At 40.0% G+C, this 27,245-nt stretch overlaps 1 protein-coding gene across 3 annotated transcripts in view; it reads right to left on the bottom strand.

Moving 5' to 3' along the window:
* Positions 1-8,763: 8,763 nt before the first annotated feature.
* Positions 8,764-27,245, bottom strand: part of mpp7a (membrane palmitoylated protein 7a) — a 168,733-nt gene continuing 150,251 nt past the window's right edge. For 2 of the 3 annotated variants that reach the window (XM_041967556.1, XM_041967557.1), the window contains exons 15-17: positions 21,939-22,047; positions 20,823-20,966; positions 8,764-13,465 (exon numbers count right to left, since the gene is read on the bottom strand). In XM_041967556.1, coding sequence (XP_041823490.1) covers positions 13,286-13,465; positions 20,823-20,966; positions 21,939-22,047 — 433 coding nt within the window. In that variant the 3' untranslated portion in view covers positions 8,764-13,285. The remainder of the gene's footprint in view (positions 13,466-20,822; positions 20,967-21,938; positions 22,048-27,245) is intronic. The other variant, XR_006008187.1, reaches the window with a different exon arrangement.

Genomic DNA, 27,245 nt, shown 5'->3' with positions numbered 1-27,245 from the left:
ATATTACTAATTTTCCTGATGATTCTTGTATTTGTTGTGTTTCTTTGTTGAGTTTTCTAAAATCTTAATTGATCTGAACACAAATGGGAATATGCAGAGTTAAAGCAGAGATTTGAGCCTCGTACTTCAGCTGGATGCCTCTTGCCATGGACTCACTCAGTGTGCAACCGCAAGTGCCAAGTGTTATTTCTAGCTTTCTGTTTGTGTACAGATTATGTAAACAAGATACAATGTGGTATGTTAGCTGGCAAGATTTACAGATTTTTCCCCCCTGCCCATCTGTAGGGTAAGCTACCACCTCCTGGCTCTGCTTTTGCGCTTTCAGATGCGGTACTTAAAGATATCTATTTTTATTCATAATTGTTCCTTTTCAACTGTGTTTTTATCATTTAAGAGAAAATAAAAGTGGGCAGGATTAGCTATTAATACCATCCAGCATCACTTGAGCTGAGAATGAATGTTTGGAAGTCACAAATATAAGGTTTACCCCCTAGTTGTCCCCCTTCCTTAATTTGCCTCAGTTAACCCCACTGTGTGCTAACATGCATGTGCAACAAGGTGTTTATGTGGCCGATAAACAACGGTCCTCCGCTGACCCGTGCTGCATTTATTCAGAGATACTTTGTGTCTGACTGTATACTTCAAATATGCTTGTTTAACGTCCTCTAACATGATTGTGTTACTGCACAGAAGGAGGGTTTTACAAGGAAACTAAACCTACTGGGAAATGGTAAAATTCTCTCAGCTCTAAAAGCCAAGAGAAATTAATCAAACCTTGATGCAGGAAGGCTGCATCAGACATCTGAGTTCTTGCCAATGACTTCAAAATTGCAATATTTAGAACATTAGTGCTTTTAATTTAGGATGTTGCCAGTGGTTTTTGTACACTGACCAAAATAACAGAATACGGGCTATTTTAGCCTTTTTTCTTTTACACAGGAATACAACCATTATAGGGCTGTTAAAGCTCTTGCATAACTCAACATCTTGGCTGAACTGTTCGCTCTCAGGTCTTCAAATAGGAACGTTTATAATGATAAGAGTTGAACCTTTAGCATCAGGTAACAGATAATCATTGTTCCCAAAAGTAGACTCAAAAACCAACCAAATGGAGTATTCAAAAAGCCACTTTGAAGTTTAAGAATATTAAGTGTTAAATGCACCTTTAAATGCTCGCCCCTTGAGCTGCTACAGCAGCACCACCAAACCCTGCTAAATCATGACACACAGGCTCAGATCACCCACCCAGAACATTCTCATTGGCTCTGCTGCTTGCGTCTAACAACATCCTTCCCTGACGCCTCTTTTTTGACCTCCTGCTGCATTTCAAACACCTCAAACTTCTGAAATCATCTCACTGGAGAACGACACTGTTATTAGCTGACAAAGGCATGCTGCATTACGTTTTGTCAGGGTTTCTCTCCTGTGAGTAACGACTGCTTTGGCAGTTTGAATATGTTGTATGGACGTCCTCTGTCCCCCCAGTCTGGCCTGGCCAAGACCTTGTAGCCCAGTCTTCTGTCTGCACAGCACATAATATATTGGCGTCCTTACTGGACCTATGGCCCTTTACTGGCTATTACATCACCTCATAAAGAGACACAACCCATTTCAAATCACATTGCCACATTCTTTCTTTACAAAGTTAAAAAACCTCTCACTTTACTTTCATCTGATCTCCTTTTAAATCTTTCAGGCCTGATTATGTTTGTTTTTATCAGGTGAGTTTCCATCGTACCTTCATGGTGGGCAGGCAACTCTTACAGGACATGAACTTGATTAGAAATGTGTCCTTGTGTCTAACCATCCTGAAGCAGGATGACAACCTGTCAAAACATTGTGTGTTCTACATAGGTTCAAGGGCCAAGCATCGGCTTTAGGCCCTGAGAACAAGCTATGAGATACGACTGTCAGCCCTGCACTGTGTTGATTCAGAGACGCCAAAAGCTCCCAATATGTCAGCCTGTTTCCCAGAACATGCTTAGCAATAACAATGTGATGTCTGCATGTCTGTTACAAGGTTTTGCCTGCAGCTAGAGCGCTTGCCGGTGACAAGATATACATTCTCTAAACCTCTAGGGTTTCGTAAGTGCACTTGTTGCATCCATGAACACGGCTCATTGAGTGCATGTCTATTTTTTTAAATGCACAGATTCATAATGTGGTGATGTACAGCCTTGTTGAACTTCGGTGTATGAAATCAAACTTTTGTCTGCATAGTTCTGCACATTTTCCCCTCATTAGTGCACACATGTATCCAAGCTGTTAAGGCAACGCATGACCTTCATGTTAGATTTAGAAATCCAGGCAGCTGTGCAAAAAACTTAAAAACTATGAACGTAAATGATCTGATATGTGTTATATGATATATTCCCAACAGAACAAACATTTTTATCATTTGATGGAAAATATGAGCTGATAGTGAATCTGATGGCAACAACGCTTCTGTAAAAAGTAGATCCCGGGTGATGTTCTGCTTCCATGATGCTCCAGATGTTGAGTATTGGTGAAACGTCTGGACTGCAGGCAGGCCAGTTCAGCTGCTGGACTCTTCTCCTGGGAAGCCATGCTGCTGTGATGGATGCAGGATGTGGTTTAGCATTGTCTTGCTGAAATCTGCAAGGTCTTCCCTGAAAGAGACGTTGTCTGGATGGGAGCAGATGTTGCTCTAAAACCTCCATGTACTTTTCAGCATTGATGGAGCTTCACAGATGTGGAAGCTGCCCACGCCATAGACACTAATGCAGCCCCATCCCATCAGAGATGCAGCTTTTCACCTGTCCACTGATAACAAGCTGGATGCTCCCTCTCCTCTTTAGTCTGCAGGACACGCCGTCCATGCATTCCACAAACTAGTTCACATTTTCATCCAGGTTTCCACTTTGCCTCAGACCATTTTAAATGAGCTTCTTTGCATGATGGAGCTTTAACCTGCATTTGTGGATTTCAGGGTGAACTGTTTTCACAGACAGTGATTTCTGGAAGTCTTCCTGATGCAGTGTGTCTCAGATTGGTGAACCTCTGTCCATCTTTCCATCTGAGAGACTCTGCCTCTCTGAAATGCTCCTTTTATACCCAGTCATGTTACTGACCTGTTGCCAATTAACCTGATTAGTTGTCAAATGCTCCTCCAGTTGTTACTTTTTTTCCAGAATGTTCCAATGTTTTGGTGATGTGAACTGCCATAAATCAGAATAACCTTTCTAGGTTGCACTTAGGGCTTTGACAATGAATAGTTCCAAGTCCTTCCAGAAACATTTATCCTAATAAATTGTCAAATTCTCCTCTAGTGGCTTTTTATTTCACCCAAAGCCTTGTGTTGCTCTTTGTTGCCAACCTTTTAAAGACGTGATGCTGCCATAAGATTCAGAATCAGATCATATTTTCCATGAAATGGTAAAATGTTTCAGTTTCATCACTTGATATGTTGTTTATGTTTTACTGGGAATAAAATTAGTGCTGATGAGATTTATAAATCAATGCATTCTGCTTTTATTTAAATATATTTTATATATTTAATAATTGCAAGGTTTGATTAACTTGCAAAACAGCTGATAGAGGTAGGAAAGCCAGTCAGACTTTAGTCAACAGATTATTATTAACCAGCCACAATCATAGCTTTGATAAGTCCTCAGCTAGTCTGCTTATTGTCAGTTGGTAAACTTGTTACACAAACATACATTTTTATAACAACTCCCATCAGCAAACTATCAAACCTTCTTCTTATGAAAAGCAGCTTAATAGCCGATAAATTACTTCTATTGTGAACTTCTTAAATACAGAAAATTTCATCTCTGATCTTTGATCTCTCACAAGTCTTTTTCAGTTTTGGGTCTTCCTGCTCATCTGGGGCCCTACACAGAGCAATAAGCTTCTCAAGTATCATGGAGGGTCCGGGGCTCCCTTCCTGTGGTGTAGCTGCTGCCATATAGAAGTAACTCTAGCAGACTCAGTATTAATGACCAGTGACCAGGGGCTTCTTGTAATCCACTTACCATCATTACTCAGGGTCAGCTTGGCTGCTGCTGCGGGGCACTTACTGCACACCCCAGCTGGACACTTGGATACATTCCCTTTGCCTGGAAGACAGAGGAGCTACATTTTACTGCTAAGTAGCATGAATTTATCCAAGTGAGTGTTCTGCAGTACACCTGTCATGTTAATACAAATGATTTGAAGAATGTGGGGATTTTTTTTAGTCTTTCACACAATCATGGTAGTGTTGAGACTAATTTGTAGCACACACAAGGAAGGTCCTAACCTCCCGAGAACTTTAACTTACAAGATGACAGGTCTGAATCTGTGTAATTACAAACTGATTCAATAACGCTCAGGGGAACGCCACTGCGAAAGTTTAAGAAAATACAGGTGGACAGCTCTGAACTCCTCTACAACACAGCTGATGGCGCTATGCAGCCTCGGCCCCAGGACCCTGCTTTCACTCCACATGTCAGAGGAATTCTTCAGCAGCGAGGACCCTACACATGAACTTCTATCCCTTACTCTCATTTCCAAATGCACACACAGTGTGGAGTTAACCTCCACAGCCCAGCAGGCAGCGCATACATATGCCACCACGTGTTAATGACCAGCTGAACCCTAGCTATTAGACCAAGCATGTTGTTATGATTTCCATATATTCTTTTAAAGGGTGAAAAGGCATTTTCAGGCCAGGAGAGAATGAAGGGCATCCTCTGTTCACTTCTCACTTCCTATTACTGCTGTTGATTTAGTCTTTTAATTGAGAAATACGTCTCATGATAACATGGCCTAAAGACCTTTGCTTGCAGACATGAGGTAATGCTGAGGCTGATTAGGCTGAGGAGACGTAGTGGGCGGAGGCTCCAGACCTGCAGCCCCATCCGTCAACAGTATAGTCTCCCTTCGGTCAAGGGCATTTACCCGGGGATGAGGAAAACAGAGGAGCATCGCAGGCTGGTTCCTATGGTAAAATAATGGTGATGGGCTGAGTAACCACATGAAAGGCTGGGCAAGAGGCTGGATGGTGGAACGGCACAGAAAGAGCAGCAAGCAACTCAGAAAGAAAGGTCCTTTCAAGAAAAGACCGGAGCTCTCAGCAGGAGTCCCGTCTTTCATGCCCAAACTAGAAACTTCTGAAGCTTACGCTGAACAATTACAGACAGGTTTTATCAGACTGAGCCCTGCTGAAGCTTTCGGTTCTGCCAGTGTGTTTGCAAAGCTGTAAATCAAAATGATTGCAGCATAGATGGAGACGTTTCCATTTAATGGTTCCCGAAATGCTTCAGGAGGACATTGAAGGAGCCCTGAGGACAAGTTGCTGGGTCTGGGACAGGCTCTCTGAGTTTTCCACATCCTGTTCTCCTCGTCTGTATCTTGACCTCTTCTCCTAAACAATGGGATCTGTTAATGCATGGATTTATGGACATTAAAATAAATACATCAAAAGGAAGGAGAATGATTCATGAGGCCTTTCTACGGCGCAACGGGGGTCGTATGAATCTCCCAGATCTGAGATAAAAGCAGAGCTTTACTTCCTATAAATCCTAGCATTTCTTGTGCGTTCTGTTAAACTCTTATAGTCATCAGTAGGAGTGGGAAATTAACTCAGAGCAGGTCTTTGATTCAGGCATTGGTGTTCATGTCGAAGCTGGGGAAGCCATCGCTTGGCCTTTACTCACATGGCGGCTCACTCCTCAAGGGATGTCAAAGAAACACGAATAAAGGGAAAGAGAGAGATTTGTTATTTTAACTCAGTTAAGGCCAATATGCACTTTCATTGAGTTATGTGAAGATTTATCTGCCATTTGCTGCTTTGTTTCTTTGTCATTTGTACAGACTTCATAATGTATTTTTTAGTAATACATCATCAATCATCTAAAAGTATCTTGGCATATGTGGCTGATTCCTTATTCCTGATTCCATGTCAAGGGCAACCTCATCTGTGAACATATGTTTCTGTCCTCCTCAGCTGGAAGCACATTAAAAACAGCATCCAGGCCGATGCTTTACTTTTTTACAGGCCGCTGTTGGAGGTGCAAACTGATGGCGTGTTAATGAAACAAGAAGTGAAACAGTATGTCCATCCAAACCGCTGATGACACTACAATAGAAGCTCATCAGTTTCATGGGAGTCCAGGCATCGTCACTCCCTTTTAGGGCTGTTGGAGTGCTATGAAAACACAGCCTGAGACCCATGACACTTGATGTGGAGCATAGTCAAATAAACACATGGAAAAACTCCAGCAGATAAGACAGCTGGTGATTTAAGACATCAGTTTGTCAGAGTGAGGAGAGAAATGATCTCAGAAGAAAATGTCAGGACTGCAGGACACCTTTACCCACATGCTTCTGGCTAGAAAGGTCCACAGCACTGGCCCACTTCTGGTTTTCCAATGGGAGAAGAAGCAGGTCAATTAATACTCTCTTGGAATCCCTTGGAACATCACTTTCCAATCTTTTCCTAAAACACTGAACCACTTAGGACAACTCAGGACTGCATTTGCTGTTGATCTTGTGTTGTGGATCATTGGATTTGATGGTTTTTGGAGGGGAGATTGCTGTTTGCTCAGCCTGCCTTGGCTCAAACACAATAAGAACTAGCGACACATTGGTGTTTGTAAAGGCAGCAGCCTCCCAGTCTCCTTTCTACACTCTGTTATCCCAATTAGGAGGAAAAAGTGAGAGAAAGATGGGAAAGGAGAGCAAGATGTGGAATAACTGCTTCCTCCCCTCAGTCTGAATGAGTGCCATTACCTCCTCCTGACCTTCCGCACCACGTCCTCTTCCCCCCACCTTACTGTGTCCTTATCCATCGTGGCTGTAATCCCCTGTACAGCTATCACAGTGAGCACTGGGAAAGGATGAAATTTGAGGGCTGGGCGACCTGATTTGGACTGGTGGGGGATTTTTTTGGAACATTATCAAGCAGATGTCGGCTGAATTCACCGGCTGATTGCTGGTTTAAGGCCATGCTTCTCAAGAGTCCCCTTAACTACCCCCACTGACTCCACCCAATCATTTCCACTGTTTTCAAAGGGACATCTGAGTTAATACTTTGGCCCAGAGCACCAGCTGGACAGTGGGGTTTAATCAGGCTGAACTGCTCCAGGAGCTTCAAGAACCTTTAATTTAGACATCTGATACAAATTTATTACAACAACTTTTTAGTGTCTGTTTCCAGGTAGAGAATAACAGAAAAGAGATATTCCTGATCACTACTTAACATTAAAAACTCGCCAGGGTCTCTGGGCGCTATCAGTTCTACCATCACAAGTGTCTCAGGAGTGGTAGTGTGGATCTCTGTGGGGTAAACTGTGATGGATAGCTTACCCTGTACGCGATCTACAGAAGTTTTCCAGACATTTATATCCCGTCCAGGAGGTTTTACACTCCAGCCACAAAATGTAGTGTTTATTCAGAAAGTATCTGGTAAATCACCAATAATCCATGATAACAGCATTATTTATCACATTTTAATGAAAAATATGTAAATTTTCTAATGAAAAAAAAAATATTTCCATGTTTCCACTTTTTCCTCATTTCCAGTTATTTCTGCTACTATTTACCTGCTATCCTCACTAAAACAACTCCAGCTCAGCTGCTTTGTGGCGCCACCGTGCATCAGAAACGTCTTCTTGGCTTCATTCCAGCCATAGAGGAGCATTATTTTTCTTCTTTTCAGACACACATAGAACTTTCTGCTCACTGGTTGATCTTTGGCTGCTCCTGAATGGACATTACCGTCAATCTAAGCTCTCTGATTGGTGGAAAGTTTGACAGGAAGTGGCTCCGTCATCATGTCCAGGTCTGAATAGAGGTCTCTTAGCAACATAGTAGTGATAGTGATCTTTTTATGATGAAAATGTGATAAATAATGCTGTTATCATGGATCATTGTGGGTTTACTGATTAAAGAGTACATTTAGTGGCTGGATTGTAAACCTCCTGGACGGGATAGAAATTACTGTTGCTGAGAAAGTGCGGATGATATAAGTGATCACGCCCAGGGGCGCCAGCAAACTAGCCGAATTTCAAAGGTTAAGTTTCTCCTCAGATGAAGCTGGTTGTCTGATTTTACTTTTTTTCTTTTATCTTTTATATTGTTGTCTCCCTGTTTAGTTGGGCATTATTATATGATTTAGCAATAAAGAAACAAAAGTTTTAAAGTATTTGGTACAACACTGACATGATGCTGGACAGGACCGGGTAAAAATCAATTAACAAATAAATAAAAAGACACACCCATGGTCAGTTTTTGATTATCAGTTTATCAACTGTATGTAATTAGTAGCAACTGGCCTCTGCTTACTCTCTTCATTCCTATGAAAACGGGTCATTAACAGTGTGGTATGCCATTTTTGATTAAACAGATTTTTCAAGACCTGCTGAAGATCAGATGTTTTTATTATACCTTCAAAACTGAAAGAGGGAGTATTTTCCCATTAAGACGACAGGTTAAACTGTAGAAGCAAAGAGGTAGAATGCCAAGTAACAATACGTAATTCATAAATTAAAAGTAATTTCATTGTAGGGAACATATTTAAATTCAGTTGGGATTATGTGAAAGTGAGAAAAGCATTTTTATTGCTCTCTTGAGCTGCCATTTAAAAGATGAAATGTGTTAGTTGGATTTTTTTCTAAAAAAATCTGAGAAAGACAGGTCTGAATGGCACTCGTGAGCATAAATTCCTGAAATCCCAGACAACGTTCCTGAATCCGTTCCACCTCACTCATCACCGGCCTCCACCACCGCTCAGTTAAGCACATAAATTAAGAACTTGGAAAAGCTGAGGAATTTTCTTTATTATAAAATGTAAGCATAAATTCATACAACTTGCCTCATAAACATTTCATTTACAGAGAGAAATTTAAAAATATTTCCCAGAGACTGTACAAATCTAATTCTGATCAATGAAACAGGCGACAGTGGGGAGATATATACTTATACTATTAATAAGCTGACATAAACGTATTGCATGAAGTCAGTAATTTAGTGTTTGGTGGATAATGTCTTTGTTGTATCAAAGCGTCTTACATCTCTGGATGTTGTCTATTACTATTGTAAAACATGGTAATTTCCCTTTTAAATTGAGCCATATTTGTAAGGAAAATGCATTTGTGGGATGAGCAGGAGGGTTGAGTCTAAAAAACTTGCCAAATCTTCTCTACCAACTTATAAACCGAATAGCTTACTAGCAAGAGTCAGTAGGAAAATAAGCTGTTTGGCATTAGCAGAGAATGCCAATGCCAAATTTATCAGGTATCAGATTGATATAAAACCTTGCAGTATCACTCACCCTACTGTTTGGTATTGGCAGAGAAGTTCATTCAGTTTGTCATGGGAACAACCCACATACTCAACCCTGCAGCTCATCCCACAAATTAACTTTCCTTACAAATTTGGCTCCATTCAAAGGGGAAATGAACAGCTTTCCAATGGTAAAGGATTTATAACAAATAAGGTTTTACAACAAAAATCCACCAAACACTCATCTGATGTGTATGTTCAGCTTAAAGGCTAAAAACACTGCAAAAAATTTGCTATCTTAATAAAAAAAACAACACTTTTCTAGTCTTTAGACAAGTGAGAAGCATTTTGTAACAAGTTGTGAAACACTTGTTCCAAGTCCTTTATTAAGTAAAAACAACATCCAAACCAACCTGATGATGCTTCTTTTCAGTGTAGTCTTGGTCTACACTAAAAAGACGAATCTACACTGAAGTTGTTTTTAATATGAACGTTTCTCTTGTCTAAAGCTTAGTATTTTCTTATTTCAGGAAACCTTCCCGAGTGTAAATATCCCACTGACCAGCAGATTATTTCACTTTATTATAGTTTGAATCTTCTCAGTTTAAGTGTTTTTCTTTTCATTTTCTGCAGTGTAACAGGACAGTACAGAGTTGAATGTTATTAATCACTGAAAAGTATAAACATTAATATTACCCTTTTTAAAAACAGAGATAAAACCTGTAGATGTCACAGTTGGTGGAAAAGGTTTGAAGAAATATTTGGGAAAAGCAGCCTGATGATAAATGGTAATAGGAGTTTAAACTTTATTGGTAGGCTAACACCCCTTTCTTTCTGTATGCTAGGTATGCAGCTAGTTAGCTTAGCCTAGCATAAAAATACACTTAGCATTGAACTATCTAGAGTTTAAAAAGGAAAAAAGTAGCACAAAAAGCTTAGAAGTGTTGCACTCGTGTTGTAAACATCTCTGAAAGGCTAACCACTTACATTGTGGCTCTAAGACAGAGTTTCTCAATCCTGGTCCTCAGGGACCACTGCCCTGTATGTTTTAGTTCTTCCCAACTCCTGTACACATGATCCAGATTATTTTGCAAACCTGCTAATGAACCATTAATTTGAGTCTTGTGTGTTGAAGCTGATTACCTCCAAAACGTGCAGGGCAGTGGTTCCCGAGGACCAGGACTGAGAAATACTGCTCATTTAGATTAAACCTCTACACACATATCAGCTATCTCATCTTAGCAAACCCTAGATCTATCAGAGAATATGCTAATCAATTTCCCAGAAATTTAGGTATTTCTATGATAAATGAAATGTGAAAAAGAATTAAATTAAAAATAAGTAGCAGTTAGTAAGACTGGGTGACTCAAATAAGTCGTAAATTCTTGATCCTCATAAAGTCTGGAGTGGCTTCTTAAGTTAAAGTCCTGGAAGTGTGCTATGGAGTCACTGCTAGGAGCCTTGCTGAAGCCATTTTTATGTGAATAAAAATAAAGACTCCACCCTAATAAAACACAGAAAGTGAACACTTTCTTCTAGCAGTCAGCCAAAAGGGTCCAGTACTGGAACTGTAAACGGTGAAGCTGTTGTACTGGGCACCTTCTGTGAAGGGTGGCTCTTCCAAACTGCTCCCAAATGAAATATACAACACCTAAATAAAATAACTGCGTATGTCCTTCACTGGGGAAAAAAACTGGGTCGGGGCAGTGAAATTACAACACTTCAATGAAAGAAAAGATGCCTCAGGTGTAAAAAAAAGAGTTGTGGCTACAGTTGAGATCAGGTTGCTCTTAAAGTCAAGATTTGGATATAAAATCTATTTAAAAACCACTGGAAAATATTAAAAATATATTAATTTCTTTTAAATAAAATAACTGTTGCCCTTTCATGAGAATAATGTACCTATTATTGTTTTGTCTAACAGTCATGGATGCATTTCTTTTTTAAAACAGAAACATAATAAGGCATAATTTATGTTCTTTTCTCCCCGTTTTTCCCTCAAAGGCTGTTCTTTTGCAGTCATACATCAATCCCTTTGGTTACTACAGTTTTAATACAGAAAATATTCTAAAGTTCGAATCCTGGTTGATTATACTGGCAGAGTTGGTGGGGCTGTGATGGTCTAAACTTGTTTATCATTCTGATTTGGATCAAAAAGCTCCACATTGTAGCCTTAAGGCCCATTTTAGATCCCTTACATGCGTGAATAGCGACGTCCGTTTCAAACGTTGTCACATGACCTTATGCATCTTTTGCATTGCCGTTCTTTTTAATTTCTCCACTAGTAGGCAGTGCTGAGTTTAGAGTTCAGTCCCATCAGCTGACATCAGTTTCAGACTGTTTAGAAGTGGTAATGCTTCGCTAGAAAGTTGTTTCTAACTGTACACACTCGAAACACTTGCATATAGCCTTTCTTCAAAAGCTCACACAACTTCTACTGTTGTTGTCCTCGTCTTCATTCTTCTTCTGCCTTTTAGTTTCCTTTCTATTTTTCTTCTTCTTCTCTGGCTTGTTTCTTTCACTGGTCACATGTTAGCTATACTGCTCAGCACTGCCCCCCCCCCAATTTACGGTGGTATTGCTCCGTCTTCTGCGTCAAGCAACGGATAGCTAAGCTCCCTGAAAAAGGAACCAAATTATGTACGTAACTGACACAGGAGACGGACGAAACTGTCTGTCCATCTGCATATCCCGCTTCTACATCGAGCATAAATGGGCCTTTAGTTGTTAGACCCAGAGCCAATATTCTGGACAGAAGCTCTTAGTTGCAAACCTTTGAGGCTTGGACAGACATGGAGGTATACATCCAGACTGCAGCTAAAGTCTAAATCCAATCTGAACTGAAGCAAAAGCTTATTTAAGCTAGGTGCAGCTCAGGTACACTCTGCACTTATATGTTTTATTGGTGAAATATGGAGTGAAATTAGTGTTATAACAGCTACGAAAGCTTAAAAACTTGCATATGTGTTTATAAATCCACACACAAATATCAAGAAATTTTAAATTGTGTAAAATAACTTTACGGATGGACATTACAAACTGCATAAACATGAATATTTTACATGCCTCACAGATTAATATATTTTTGTGCTCAAAAAGCTTCATGTGCATGTCACAAAGTGCATGAATGAGTTTGCGTTTGGAGTTTAGAGGGTGTGAAAGAAACTCCTCACAGTTCCATTCAGCCAGGTAAAACAGAAAGTGGCAGCAGCACCCTGGACAAGTGGGCACAGTCACTGGTCACTATTATTTGGTTGATGGTTGATACAGGAGATACAAATGAAAACAACATATGGAAAAACCCAGTTAAAATCTAAATGACCCAGCTTTCTACCAGTACTTAAATGCAGCATGTATTTCTGGAACTGTGAGGAGTTGTGAAGTCTCGAATCTTCACATGCACAAACAAGCTGCACATAGAATAAAGTAAAACATTATTGTGTAGACTTTTTTTGTAGGATTGTTAGTTCCCATATTAGCAGCTAATGCTAACAGGCTCAATTATCACATCTGTGATCTAAGGGAAGATATTTGAATGGAAAATATTAATATTTGTGCAGTTTTTGTAACATGTTCATGTGTAAAGTTAGTTTACATATATTTAAATGCGCATTTATGAAGACCTTAAATTACTCATAAATTGTTTTATAAGCTTGTAATCATTTTTGAGGCTAATTGCACTCCACAGGTGAAGGTCATTTCTTATAGAACTTTTTTAGCCTTGTTGGAAACTTGAAGTGGTTTTATACTACAAGCCGCATTAATAAATTCATACACATTCACAGAGCACTTCTTAGTCGATACAGTGTTTTTTTTAAGCCTTACTAGAGCTTTTTTAACTAAACACACACAGACATGAATGCTTTGGGGTCTATGAGGGGCTCACTGTTTTCAAGGACACCAACATGTGGACTGGGGTGGCCAAAGATCAAACCCCCGACTAGTTGATACCCCCTAACCCTACAGCACCAGCTCCAGCAGATAAAAAAAAAAAGTTACAAAAAAAGCACATGATTTGAAGCCCTTCCCTTTTCTCCTTTTACAGCCAGGATGAATCTCAGGAGTAAGTCCAGCTGACTGAAACCCAGTGAGTTTCCGTCTCCACTTGCTTTAGTGCCAAATGCAGCTCGCTAAAGGCCACAGAGAGGTCATCGTTGACTATGACCTTCTCAAACAGATGACCATACTGACTCTCCATCATCTGGGCTGTGCGCACCATTTCCTGAAAGTCTTCCTCCTGAAGTGTGAAAGATAAAAACAGAGGTGCAAATCAGCAGATATTTAGATGGACACACCATGAGAATCTGTTTATTTAAGGTTGTCTGTTTACAAAGAGAAGACAAGAGTGGGGATAAATTCAGATATTGTAAACACAAATTATGTGGCCTCTATTGTGCAGATTGACAGAGTAGCCAGTGTGCAGCCTGTTATAACCTCCCAGAGACATGTACCCACATATGAACCCTGGCACAGAGCATGGATTGAAACCTCAAGGAATTTTCATTATTCTCTCCAGTGAATACACAAGGTTATCCAATTCACAAAGAAAACAAAATAAAGCTCAAAATAAGCCGAGGACAAAACATAATCCTAATTTACAAAAGGCAGGCATGAAAAACATACATTTTGTTAGTCTGCGTTGTGTGTGTGAAGGGGGAAATGACAGCTTGTGGACGGCTCTCAGCTCAGCCCGCTTCATCCACTGGAGAAAACCTGACAGAAATGGATATGACACAGATCTGGTTTGAGGTCTGCTGGTTTTTCTGGATGCAGTAGTCATTCGGTCTGACATGAACCTAAACCGGAAGCTCCAAAAGTCATGAATTACTTTGTTTTTGATCTAACCCCGATGCTAAAAGCTTGAAGTATATCCTCCATCTGGTGCACTGAGGTCTGCAGATCAGCTCCTCCTCCTCGTTCCTAGATCCAGACTTAAAACTAGAGGTGACCGAGTTTTTTCTGTACTTGCTTGCAAACCCAGATCCAACTGCCCCCCCACTCTGGAAACTTTAAACCCTTTAATACTCTATATATCATCTTTGCTACATGCCGTTTTAGAGACCTTTTGCATCACTTTATGATAAAAACTAGAAGTTTCTCCCCATTTTTTCTTGGGTCAGGCTTTAAAAGGTTAAATCGAGTCGTAAAACACATTTTTACTGTTTCGATTGGCCCAGCATAGACTGTGTGTCTGTCTTTTATTACATTCTAGTTTTTTTAAATTTCTTTTAGTGTATTTTTTTTATTTTTAGATTTCTTTGGTCTATTTCAGATATTTTAGTGGATTTTCTTTCTCAGGTTGTTTTTTTATGTCTCTTAGGAGTGCAGATGTTCTGACTGTGTGTGGCATGTCTCAATAATTAGATTTTTATATGTACAGCACATCGGTGAACATGTATTTTATAATGTGCTATATAAATAAAGTGGATTGGATAAAAAAAAAAAAAAAAATGAAAAAGTAAATTTCACCCTCAAAAGTATTAAATAGAGGTTTTTCATCCCTGAATTGCATTTTTATGAATTTGTGGCTTTATGGACAGAAAGCGGATTTCATGCATGTCACATGTCTGAAACAACATAGCTCTCTATGTTTTAAAAGGGGACTGACTTCCACCTGCTCCATCTCAGCTCATCTGACTCCAACTTATCCAGGAATTTAATCATTAAGCTGAGCTTTATTTGTTTTACTTCTTCTATAATATCAACAATATATAAAAAAAAAAGAATGGCTTAATGTTAATGTCCAACAGCGGCCCTAAAAGGTGAGATCTATTTCTGACTAATGTTTGACCACAAGTTTTCTTCTCTACCGGGAAGATGTTCACACTGCAGGTCTTGATGCTCATCAGTGTGATTGTTCACATTATCATTTGCATCACCTGCATGCACAGAAGAAGACATGAAGTCATGCAGCACGCTGTGTAAATATGGATGCTACACATGTTCGTGTAATCATTTGGAAGTTCTTAACCAACAAAATTATGACCAACTTAAAAAAAAAAGAATGAGATTGAGAAAAAGAGAGAACAGATCTCAACAGCGTTTTCAGTTCGTGTTCAGCCTGAACAGTTGCTTTAAAAAAGATGGGATATGTACCAGATTTAGTAAAACATACAAAAGTGTTCTGGGTCGGATTTGTGCTTTTCAATCTGTAAAAATAACAACAAATATCTTCACGTTTCTGAGGAAAATTGAGGAGGAAACTAAAACAACACACTGCACAGTCTTCTGGTCATAAATATTGCATGTATTACTGATGCATAAAGTTAATGATATGACAAATATGATGCTCAATGTTGGATTTTTATTAGAAATTCACTTGCAATCGGTTGAAACGTTTATGGGTAATAAATATGGCTCACTGATGGAATACACAACATGCTCTGCATTTGGCTGGGCGTCAGATATTGGCCAGACATCCACATTTCATCAGGAAAGCTTTTGTCCGTGAACATGGAGTCTCATCCTGAGGTGGAAAGTTTTCAAGTTGATATTTAAATCAGCCACCTGGCGCAGTGCTTACTGTGAGGAGCAGCTAAACAACATATTTTTATCAGTTTGGGGGTAAATATTTCTGACCTGGGCTCCTGTATTCACAGAGCGAGTGTTCAGGTATCTCTGCGGTGGTCCCTCTGAGGCCTTTCTGGTTTTAGCTTTGTGGGTTCTGGCTGATCCTGCCCTCGCTGCAGCAGCAGGGTTAACGTGGCTGCACTCATTTAGCCTTCTGTTTTTACTGGGAACAGCCAACTTTAGATTTCTGGACCGATATGGTTTTATAGTGAACTGCTTTGCCAAACAGACAATTTTAAATGCACACAGATGCACATTCATGCTCAGAGAGTCAAACACAGATGCACACACCACACACAAACATGTAAAGTGGAGCTGAGTGTGCGCAAAGTGTGTACGCACATAAACACAGACTCGTAAAAGCTTCAAAATCCTAACCAGTTCAGTTTTTAGAGACGCTCCTTCCAGCCAGAACTTACTTCAGAATGTTTCTGGTGGTTTTCCGCTTCATAATGGATTAGCTGTGCAGCTAAATATAAACACTCACTTGCAGTGACGGTCAGTAAAAGCCCGTCTGCTGCTTCTGCCCATCTGTCTGGCATGCATCAGCCTCACAAACACCACGCCGTGCCATCATATGCTCCACTGTCTCCGATGATTTCTTTAATCAGTTCTTTTTGTACTGAAGAATGACAGAAGGAGCACATTAGGACACGTCTGAGGGAGGAATCTGTGACTCTGCAGCGTTATTGTCTCCGTCATTTGCACCGAAGCAGCCGCAAGGCTTCCCTTGTTGGATCAAGGCTTACTGATGACCACTGCAGCCAACATCAGGAAGACAACCCTGCTGACCCTCTCCTAAACGAATCCAGGACACTGCGAGTTGTTTTGTGTGATGTTTCCATGTCTACGGGCAAATATGTGTTGAATTAAGCTATTCCAGGTAAAAGAACATGAATCAGAGCAGGAAAGCTGCTAAAAGAACAAAAGCTGGAGAGAGAGTCGGAAGAAGACAAAGATAGGAAAGATGGCAAACTGAAACTTGAGTGAGCTCAAGAATGTGGACATTTCTTCGCATTTCCTCTTATTTCCTAGCAGAGAGAAAAGTGGAAGAAATTCTAAGCATTTCTTCCAACTTGTCTGATTAGAAATGTTAAACTAACAACAGTGCTAACAAGGACACACTTCACTGAGAAGTGGCTGCAGGATCATTTCCTGGTCTCCAGTTTGTGCCGATTGAGACAGTAAAGTTGGCAGAAAGCTAAAAGTAGGAAGTCCTGCAGCACTTTTCAACTTGGACGCATCACAGTAGAGGAAAAGATCTGCACCCGGGACGTTGGACTGTTTGCAGTGAGGTTTTGTCCATAATATCTTTCAAGAATGAGCATCAAGGAGATCTGGAGCTCCTGAAGCCCAGAGAAAAATACTGCAAAGTTGAACATGATGGACAACACAGTGAGGAAACAACAGTGTTCAGCCAGAGGCTTCTTCAAGTCTCTTACAGATCACTCCTACACTGCAAAATAATCAAACCAAGTGTGTCTTTTATATCCAATTTCAATGCCTCCCACACTCAATTCACACACAATGCAATCATGAACTGTTTTAATATAGGGGGGGGGGGGGGGGGGGGGGGGGGGGGGCATATTTATTGCGCTTTAACACTACACATGTTTCTATTAGCAAGGTCAATGATCTTCCTACAGATGATTCAAGTTGATTTTAGCCTGAATCTTTTCAAGTTAATTGTTTTTCTCCTTATATTAAGATCGATGGAGACTAACCCAATTAAAAATTTATTTGTTTCCATTTCTATTACAATTTTAAATTATTTTAAATATAGTTTTTATAGCCACATGGGGTTTGTAATATCTGTTTTGGAGCTGTGGGCTATTGCAAAAGCATCTTGTTTTTTGTTTTTATTCTTTTGTATTTTTTTTGACGTTCTTCTAATTTTTTTTACCCCAAATGGGTATTATACATTTATATATTTAGGATTTCTGCTGTGTGGCTGATGGTTGCTTGTAGATTCCAGTGGTTTGTTATTGGGTTGCATGGTGTATTGATGTGGTCCAGGCAGCTAATGTAACAGTAGGGACAATAAAGCGTATTGTAGCTCAGCCATCTGCATTATATATTATATAAGAAATGATAATTTCCCCTCGTGGGATAAATTTTTTTTTATTAAGTATTTTTAATTTCATCCCATGATTTGTGCTGATCATTCTCCAAAGATGAACAGTTTGAAAACATCCAGGATTTATTTGTTTTTCTTTTGACTCTAGATGTGGTTTAATTACTGATGTTTTTCTTCTGCACAACATTTATGAAATTAAGTGTATTTCTAATCATTTTTCTGTTGTATTTTGTCTTTGCTGCGACTTTATGGTGCTTTCTTCACTGTAAAATCTCACCAGTCAGGAGAATTGTCCTGGTGGGACTGTAAAACCTTTCAGCACATCAGTGTCAGCTGAAGGTATCATCTTTTAAAAGCACCACACAGGTCGTCCTCAGCGGGACGTCAGCTTTATTGTTTCAGTAAAACACACCTGTCCAGGTCGGTTTCAAGTCCTTGTTGATATTTCTGATATTTTACCACCTTTAATGCAGCCTTCATTACATAGCCTGTTTTTTTTTATCACGCTTTCAGCTCTAAAAACCTACTTGGAAGAGTCTCAGTCACAAACAACCGTGCAGACGTCAGCCTGAAACAATGACAGCCCTGTTTCTCAGGTTTTAGCACTAAAGCAGACCCGTTTCTGTCTCAGAGAAATGCAGCTGGCGGGGGACACAATAAGTCTGAGATTACTCTCCCAACAACACCTTGTAGCAAATATGTGGTTTACATCCCGTCAGCGTGCATGAACATTTACACACAGGATCTGGTTTGTTACCGGCTAAAATATGCCTCTCTGTCACAGTTTTATGGCGGGCGAGTTAGTATTACTGGAGAGAATAACAAAAAGCTAATAAAGGGACAGTGAGTAATAACAGCAAGGGATTGTTAGCATTCTCATCTCTGAGGCTCAGTGTTCCCAGGGCCTCGGCTGGGAAATGAGTAACAGACTGAGGAAAATTATATTTACCTGTGGGAATGATCCAAGCTGACATTGTGTCTGTATCAAGGTCAGAAAGTTGGCGTTAGAGCCGACAGTCGACTGTGAACTGACTAAAGGCTGAAATTATAATACAAGTTTCCCATCCTGTTAACACAGAACATGTTCAGATCTAAGTGTTGTTGCTCCTTAGAAGCTTTTTCATTAGATTTAGGTACCGAAAATAAAGCTATTGATGTATCACATAACTTCGCTGATCTGCCGCTTTGGTTCAGACATTATCTTTTATGGAGGGGGAAGACATTATGGAATATTTTCAATTAATAATAATGGCGTTTAATTCTGTGATTACTTGTGAAATTAAGTGTTCTTGACATCCCTACTCCAGGATGACAATGCTTCCCCCCACAGAACCAGGATCATCAGAGGATTCAATGACCTGCTGGGAATCTAGACCTCAACCCAAATGAACACATTCAAGCTGGGATCAGCTTAAACGTCAACCAGGCTGGCTGACATTTAACCAATCCTGGCTGAGCCATTCCACAGCTATGTGACCAGCATGAGGAGGCGAAACCAGCTGTTGTGGCTGTGTATGGATCTTCGTCACTACTGAGGTCCCTGACAGTGGCAAATGAATAAAGTGTAAACATATGTGTTGTTTTTTCATTCAGTCCCACTAAGAAACCAGAGTGAACACCAACAGGAGATTATTCCAGGTGATTTTGGTGCATTTTGGAGTAACTGCTCCCATGTTTTGCTGTGTAGCTCATGCCACAGAAGCTCCATCCTTACCGGTTCTAGCTAGTGGTAAAGGTAATCAGGCTTTTTATCCATGTATAAAACAACACCAGCTAAGAGGATTAAAGAGGAAAAATAACCCACTTAACATAAATTTCCTTACTTTTTCTGCTAAGTTTATTATATAACTATTCCTCTATTTGAGCTGCATTTTCACTGTAAGTCGATGATATGAGCAAAGATTTTGTACTCGTTGGACCTTCAAAGTGATCTCTGAAGATGAGGAGTGATGAACCTCAAACAGCACAGAAAATAACTCAAAGCAGCAGCCAGAGAGCTTTATTCATCTGTTCTGTAGAGGCAGAAACTGAAAGTGACTGAAGGTTGTAAATATGTTTACATCCACCTCCACCTCCCGGTTTTGGCTGTGGCAGCTGTCATTGGTAAGGAAGGGGGTTCCTTCACAGCCCTTCTCATGTCCAAATTCAGGTTAACCTCCTCAGGGTGGTGATGGAGTCAACTTTTAGCTGCTATCAGTCCAAACTGGTGCTGCAGTTTTACTTCTATCTGCTGCTATCTCCATCTCATTCTGCAGAGGTTTCCAGGACAGGCTGGCATCCTTCCCATTCGGGTCCATCAGAACCCTGCTGCTGTTTTTCTAACTCATAACAACAATAAGTCAACATCTAAGGTGGGATATTTCCAGCCAACGAAGAAGTTAAAACGCATTACCAGTTGTAAAATTATTGAGTGTTTGTGCTTCACACTTCCTCAAAAATAAGATGTATTGTCCAGTTACATGAAGGATTATGCTTTAAATCGCATCTACAGACCGTAGTTTGCACCCCATGGTCTTCCGTACACTTCCAGACAGCTGTCAGTCATTCTCTTGGCAGCATTCTCTGCTTTCTGGACATGCTCCTGACTGGGATCTGGGCTTTAACACCGTCCATGGTGAGTGAGACATGCGAGTGAGACAGCTCAGAGCCCGATGGTGCTGGGAAACCCATCATCCAACCTTACTCCCCCCCCATCACCTGTCAGCTTCACAGCACACTGGCTAATTGGTTTCATGTGTGGACTCCTTCAGGTGTGGAAGGAATGACCTCATCACTCACACAGCGAAATGTGGACACAGAGGGTCCAGATAGCCTTGGTGTAACACCTCATGTCAGCCACTGACTCCCTAAGATCCATGTTTGTAATTTCTAATCACACAGAAACTATATCTAAATTTGTCTGGACCCTAATGGATGCAAAACCTGGCAGAGATTCTGCGTGTCTCACCGTAAATGGCTTGGCCGATCCCTTGTCATCTTTGCCTGATATGATTTTGGCGTTCTTTCTGGTTTCCCTCAATCTCTCGATCGTTGGAGGCTTGACAAACACCACAAATGGCTTGAACTCAGCAACTCGAAGATGCTTTATTGTCTGAAAGAAGAACAAATACGAAGGTAAAAAAAGGAAAAAAAAAGGCTTTTTCCTACTTGGGAGAGACAAGCTTAAACCTGAATGCTAAATACTTTGAAAAAATAGAAATTGATGAAATTGATGAAACTGATTGATTGTATAGACGTTTAAATGAAGGAAAAAGTTGATTTATACAAAAATAATTAAATTATTTGGTTTTTATTAACAGATTTATTTTGCTAATGAGATGTGAAAATGTGCAACTGGACGTGAAATGATTCATTAATCTGTGAATAAACAATGAAAGACGTCTAATATTTGTACATTTAGCTTTACATTAAATAAAAACGTCAATATTTTCACTTAAATTAATATCTAATCATAGCCACTTTAGCCAATGTTGATTTTTTTCTAATTCTGCCATAGAAACATGGCTTTCTGGTGTGTCCACACCTAAAGAGGATGAATGAAAACCAGAAGCTTTCAGCTTTAATCTTGCCACTGACATGATTCATGGATCATGCTGGGAAAAGGGTTGTAGTGAAGCTGTGTAGTATGCGTTTATTTTTACTGGTCAAGCTGGTGTAGTTTAAAACACTGATGGGTATGTAATGGTGCTTTTAAGCCTGTAAATTATAATTCACTAAACAAAAACAGAGAAGGGAGAAGCTCTATGCTTACAGGTTTGTTGGGACTCAGCTTTAAGCTAGACTGTAGGGTCTGATCACCACCACCCAAGACATATAAGCCAAAAAGGAAGTCTTCAAATAGAGGAAATTAGCTGTAATTTGCCCTTGAAAATGACCCCTCAAATCCACTTTAGAAACTCAGCAACAGCCAAGGCCTTTAGGAAAGCCAACAAAGAGGGAGATCAGATCCTGAAATCAGTGGGGATAAAGCAACCAAGGGGCTGCAACCAAGGGGCTAAAAATCCAAGAAACGGAGGAATGGCATGGAAAAACGGGAAGCAGAGGAAAGGTTTGAGCCACTTACATGAGGCTGGACATCCAACAGGCAGACTTTCTTCTTGGAAAGGACGGAGCGTACCGAGTCCAGGCTTGTCCCGTAGTAATTCCCTTTGTACTCACCATATTCAATGAACCTGAGATGGAAAGAAGAGAGACATGCACATGGTTGAGCATTTTGATCTGAAATCAATGCAAAAAGCATCCCAGTGGGAAAAATTGGAAAAGTGGGTTGGAATCTCCAGCCCAGTTCTACATAAAAGACAGAGTAACCATAGATCATGTGGAGCTCCCCAAGGCTTTATGTTGGGCTCCCTGTTGTTCAGCATCTACATGCTCTCACTAGCTCAGATCATGGAAAGAAAGAAAATATCTGATCATAATTATGCTGATGATACTCAGCTCTATATTACTGTCTCAGCAGGAGACTCCCAGAGATGGTCCCAGAGAAAGCTTCAGTTTGACATTGGTCAAATCAATATGTGTATGTTCTAAAATTTTCTTCAGCAAAACAAAGATAAATCTGAAATTATTGTGTTTGGAAACAAAGATGAGTATCCAAAGATTAATGTCCAGCCTCAGTCAGCAAATGGATTAATGAAGAAATCTTGGTGTCGTTTTGGACTCTGAGCTAAATGTTAACAGCCACATTAAAGCAGGAACCAAATCAGCCTTTTACCACCTGAAGAATATGTCTAGAATAAGGGGACTGGTGGCTCAACATGTTTAGAAAAGCATTTCTTTTACAGGTCTCTCTAAAAATCACTAAGACAACTGCAACTAATCCAGATGCTGCTGCTCGTTCCTTACAAAAAACATGAAAAAGGAACATATCATTCTGGTTCTAAGATCTCTGTTCTGGCTTCCTGTGAGACGAAGAGTTGATTTTAAAATGTTGCTGCTGGTGTACAAAGCTCTGAATGGTTCTGGTCCAGAATCCGATTTGCTGACGTCATATGCGCCATTGAGACTTCTAAGCTCCCCTGGGTCAAGTTTGTTTTCCATCCTAAGAATGTAAAGGAAACATTTAGTTTTTCTGCTCCTGATATCTGGAACAAACTACCAGAAAACCTGATGTCTGATCCAAATCAGAGTTCTTTAGACCCTTAAAACTCTGCACATCATTCTCTCAAGTCTTGGCTTTCAGGAGAAAAAATATTAGCACTGAAACAAACACATTATTTACACATTTCCACTTTTTCCTCATATTTAGGTATTTCTGCTACTATTTACATAAACCACCGTGCATCAAAAATTTCTTCTTGGCTCCATTCCAGCCATAGAGGAGCATTATTTTTCTTCTTTTCAGACACACATAGAACTTTCTGCTCACTGGTTGATCTTTGGCTGCTCCTGATTGGAGATTACCGTCAATCTAAGCTCTCTGATTGGTGGACAGTCTGACAGGAAGTGGCTTCATCATCATGTCCAGGTCTAAATAGAGGTCTCTTAGCAACATAGTAGTGATAGTGATCTTTTTATGGTGAAAGTGTGATAAATAATGCTGTTATCATGGATCATTGTGGATTTACCAGATAGTCTCTGAAAGAAAAACTTGTAAAATAAACAGCCAATTATCTATTTTATCAACATGTGTTTACTTTTGCTGCTAAAGGTCTTTTATCACTGCTGCACAGACATTTACATTTCAATGATAAAAAGAAAAACCTGATTTTATCCAGGTCATCAGTTTACTAGAGTTTCTTCATCAATATTTGCTTATGAATTTTAATTTGGTGTTTTTATGACAGATGTTGCCATGCAGATGGTTGGTGAAATGATGCTGGATGGTGATTGCTGGTGATTAATCATGATAAAGTATTTTCAAGCTGTGATTAAAATTTTCAATAATTTGACAGCCCTAAATATAATATAATATAATATAATATAATGATTGTTTGTATCATGTGTACATTATGGATTTTCTTGTCTGTTTCTGCTGTTTATGTACAACACATTGGGTTTCCTTATGTATGAAATCTGCCATACAAATAAATTTGCCCCCAAAAAATGATCCATAGACGGGAGAATACTGTCTTAACCACCAACTGACCTGAAGATAGCATTCTTCTGCAAAACTTATATTATCTCCTATGCCACCAATTCAATCAATAACACCAGTGTGTTCCAGAAAAACCTCAAAGCCCTTAAATACCAAGACCTGCCCCGATTAAACCTTAAAGGATTTCAGCTCAGCAAACAAACACTTTTTCCACCAGATCCTCTTCTCCCTGTCACAGAGCAGCCACCAGAGGATTTTTTTTAGGCTGGACGGGGGGAGGAAAGAAAAAAAAAAGGAGAGTTAACGGCGTGGAAAGAATTTTGAACTAATAGGACGGGATGGTATGCTCAGTCTGCTCATGACGAGGGTCAGACAGAATGACTGCCTCTGTGTGGCTGATGCCATGTAAAGAGAAAGTTTTATAGTAATTGCCCATGTTAGAAAGTTTTACTCTGCTTTTAGTCTGAAACAAACCTCGTATACATTAATGGGAACTTCATTTAAAAGCTTACAGTAGCCTGTGTACAAAAACTCACAACTTGGAGCGAGAAAAGGTACGTAGTTTACAGCAAAGCATGCCAGCAGAGGGTTGGCTGGACTCACAGAATGGATATTTGCCATTTTTACACAAAACAGGGCTTCCCTTGGGAAAATAGTTCAAGCTAAACACATGTTGGTGTGGCTGCTTATTTCGGTGCTGAGCGCATTGTTTCTGCTGCATGCAATGAGGCACAACGCAAACAAGTTCATCTCGCTCCTTCTCTGCTCTGCTGCCTTGTAATTTCGGCGTGGAGTTTTCCCTGCATCCACCCCACATCACAGCTCTGTCACTCACCCCTCCGACTCCCTGAAAAACATTGCATGCCTCGACCTGCACCGCAACATGGCCAAAATATACAGTTCCCCCTCCCGTTCTGTTCTCTGCATGCGCTGACATTCTATATGCATTCACTACCACATGCTGCCCTGTGTCACATACATGTGTGTGATTGCGTGTGTGAATGTTTTGAATATGCACCTAAAAGTGCGTTGTCGTCTTCTTCTTTTTTCCAGCTCATGTGAGACCAGCAGAAAGCCATCAATCATTCTTCCGACCATTACAAGCTGCATTTCAATTTGTTGGCCACAAATGTCAAGGCGGGCCGTGGTGTGGCCGGAGTCGGAGAGTGACCGAGCAGAGACAGGAGCCCTCGTGGGCCACCGTCTGGAGATCTGTTACCAGCGCTGGGCCCGGCCCTGTCATCACCAGCTCAGACTCAGTTACAGAGACACGCTGACAACAGCAGGGAGTTCATGTTTGACTGGCTGCTGCTCGCTCTGCTGCACGCTGCCTCCAGCGGTTTGAAGGACAAAACAGAGTGGGACTCAAGGCTCTCACAGCTTACATAAACTGTAATAAGGGCTGGAAGATGAGGACGTGTAGAGTTGACTTTGACAAATTGTTACATGTAAGATGATAAAGTATAATACCAAGATAGGTGCTGTGTTAGTATATAGAAATAAACTGGATAAATGGTTCAATGTTCCTGTGATTAAACTGTCCGATGAAAGTCCTGAGGTCTGTAAAAAGAACAGTGATGTGCGGTCAGGGGAGGCAGGTGAGGCAGTGCCTCAGCTCTGACTGTGCCACCCAATACAAACTGGGTTGCATGACACGTGCCGTTTTCTGTTCCTCAGCATATGGCCGATATGAACTTAACAGAAATATTTGTTATACACCATGACTCTCAACAGTATTAGTAGTAATAGTAATGTATTTAATGTATTTGTGAGAGAAATATTCCCGTTTATCGTACAATAAAGTGCAGAGAAAAGTCAGCAGGCGAGGCAAACGGTACTCTGCCTCACCTCAAGGGGGCGCACTCACACATCAACACGATGTGTGAGTGTTGCCAACTTAGCGACCTTTTTTGTTTGTTTGTTTTTTAAAGCTGCTAGCGACAAATCTAGCGACTTTTTCAGTATTGGAGACTTTTGTATGTATATGAAATTATGTGTTATGTATATGAAATATGAATATTGACGTATATGAAAGTAGTTTATTCTTCTGAATGAGGAGCGGGTGCTGCTGCGCAGGCCTCTCCTGTCCAAAAGCAACCAGAAGAGGCTTCTGGCAGCAGCAGTAGCTGCATTCAGAGCAGGAGATGATCACCTGTTTCATGACCAGGCTGAAAATGAAACGTTCAAAGCTGGTGCAGGATGATTTCGCGCTGTCTTACAGTCAGATATTAATGTCTATTAATGAAGAGTGTGCAGGAAAAGAAGTGTTCTGAAATGTTGCAGCCTCCTAATTAGAAAACAACCTACACTTAATAAAATTAAACTAGAATAAAAGAAAATATTAACCAAAGAATTTGTTTTATTTTTATTAGTTTTGCCTTTTTAAACATTTTAGCTTGTCTTTTCGTCCATTTTTGCCTTTTCCATAACATTCCTCTCCACAGCAGCCTCCATGTACCAGGCTATTATGCACATTAGATGATGTCATTTAGCGATTTCTAGCGACTTTTAGGACAGCCAGTAGCTACTTTTCTCACTGAGGAGTTAGTAACAGTGGGTGTGTGAGTGTAATTGAAAGAGGAATGCTGATAGGATATGAAGCATTACCAGTTGCATGCTGTTGAATGAATATTGAAATAAGATGCTCTTTTCAGTTCTTACAATCAGTGCCTCGCCAACCATAAACTTCACCGCACGTCACTGAAAGAGTAATACTTGGTAATTTCATTAGAGATGATATGATGATGATTTATAGACAGTTATGTGAGTTTTGTACACCGGCAAACACCACTGTATGTGAATTTAGCTTCTGTTGTAGTCAAGTTAAAGTGTCTTTGTTTAAAGCAGCTGTCAGCAACTACATTTGGCCTGGGACCAAAATATTTTAAAACCCACATACTCAATCCTGCTGCTCATCCCACAAATACATTTTCTTTCCGAATGTGAATGTTTAGAGAACTAAACAGACTCCAGATTTATATTTGACAAGAAATAACAACCAAACCCTCATTCATTGACTTTTTGTGCAAAGTTAATATAAAAAGTGCTGCTTCTTTACAAGACAGATGAATAGAAGTTGGTTTAAATGCAGATAAACATATTTTTTTGTCTTTTTTATGGTTTTTTGGATACTGCAAGGCCTTTACAATCGGCAGTGTGAAAAAATTGACATCCTGTGTTTTGTGAAAATCTTTTGAAAGTACCTAAAGAAGTACAGTCTCAGACTCAGCTTCTCTGCACCTGAAAAGATGGAATACGGTCTACAACATAAATAAAATAAGCTCAAAAAAAGGTGTTTCTTATATATTCATATCATTTTGATGAGTTATTTTA

This window comes from Melanotaenia boesemani, chromosome 18 (genome assembly GCF_017639745.1).
Source record: "Melanotaenia boesemani isolate fMelBoe1 chromosome 18, fMelBoe1.pri, whole genome shotgun sequence".
In the NCBI taxonomy this organism is placed as follows: Eukaryota; Metazoa; Chordata; class Actinopteri; order Atheriniformes; family Melanotaeniidae; genus Melanotaenia; species Melanotaenia boesemani.
This window is presented reverse-complemented; position numbering and strand designations above follow the sequence as displayed.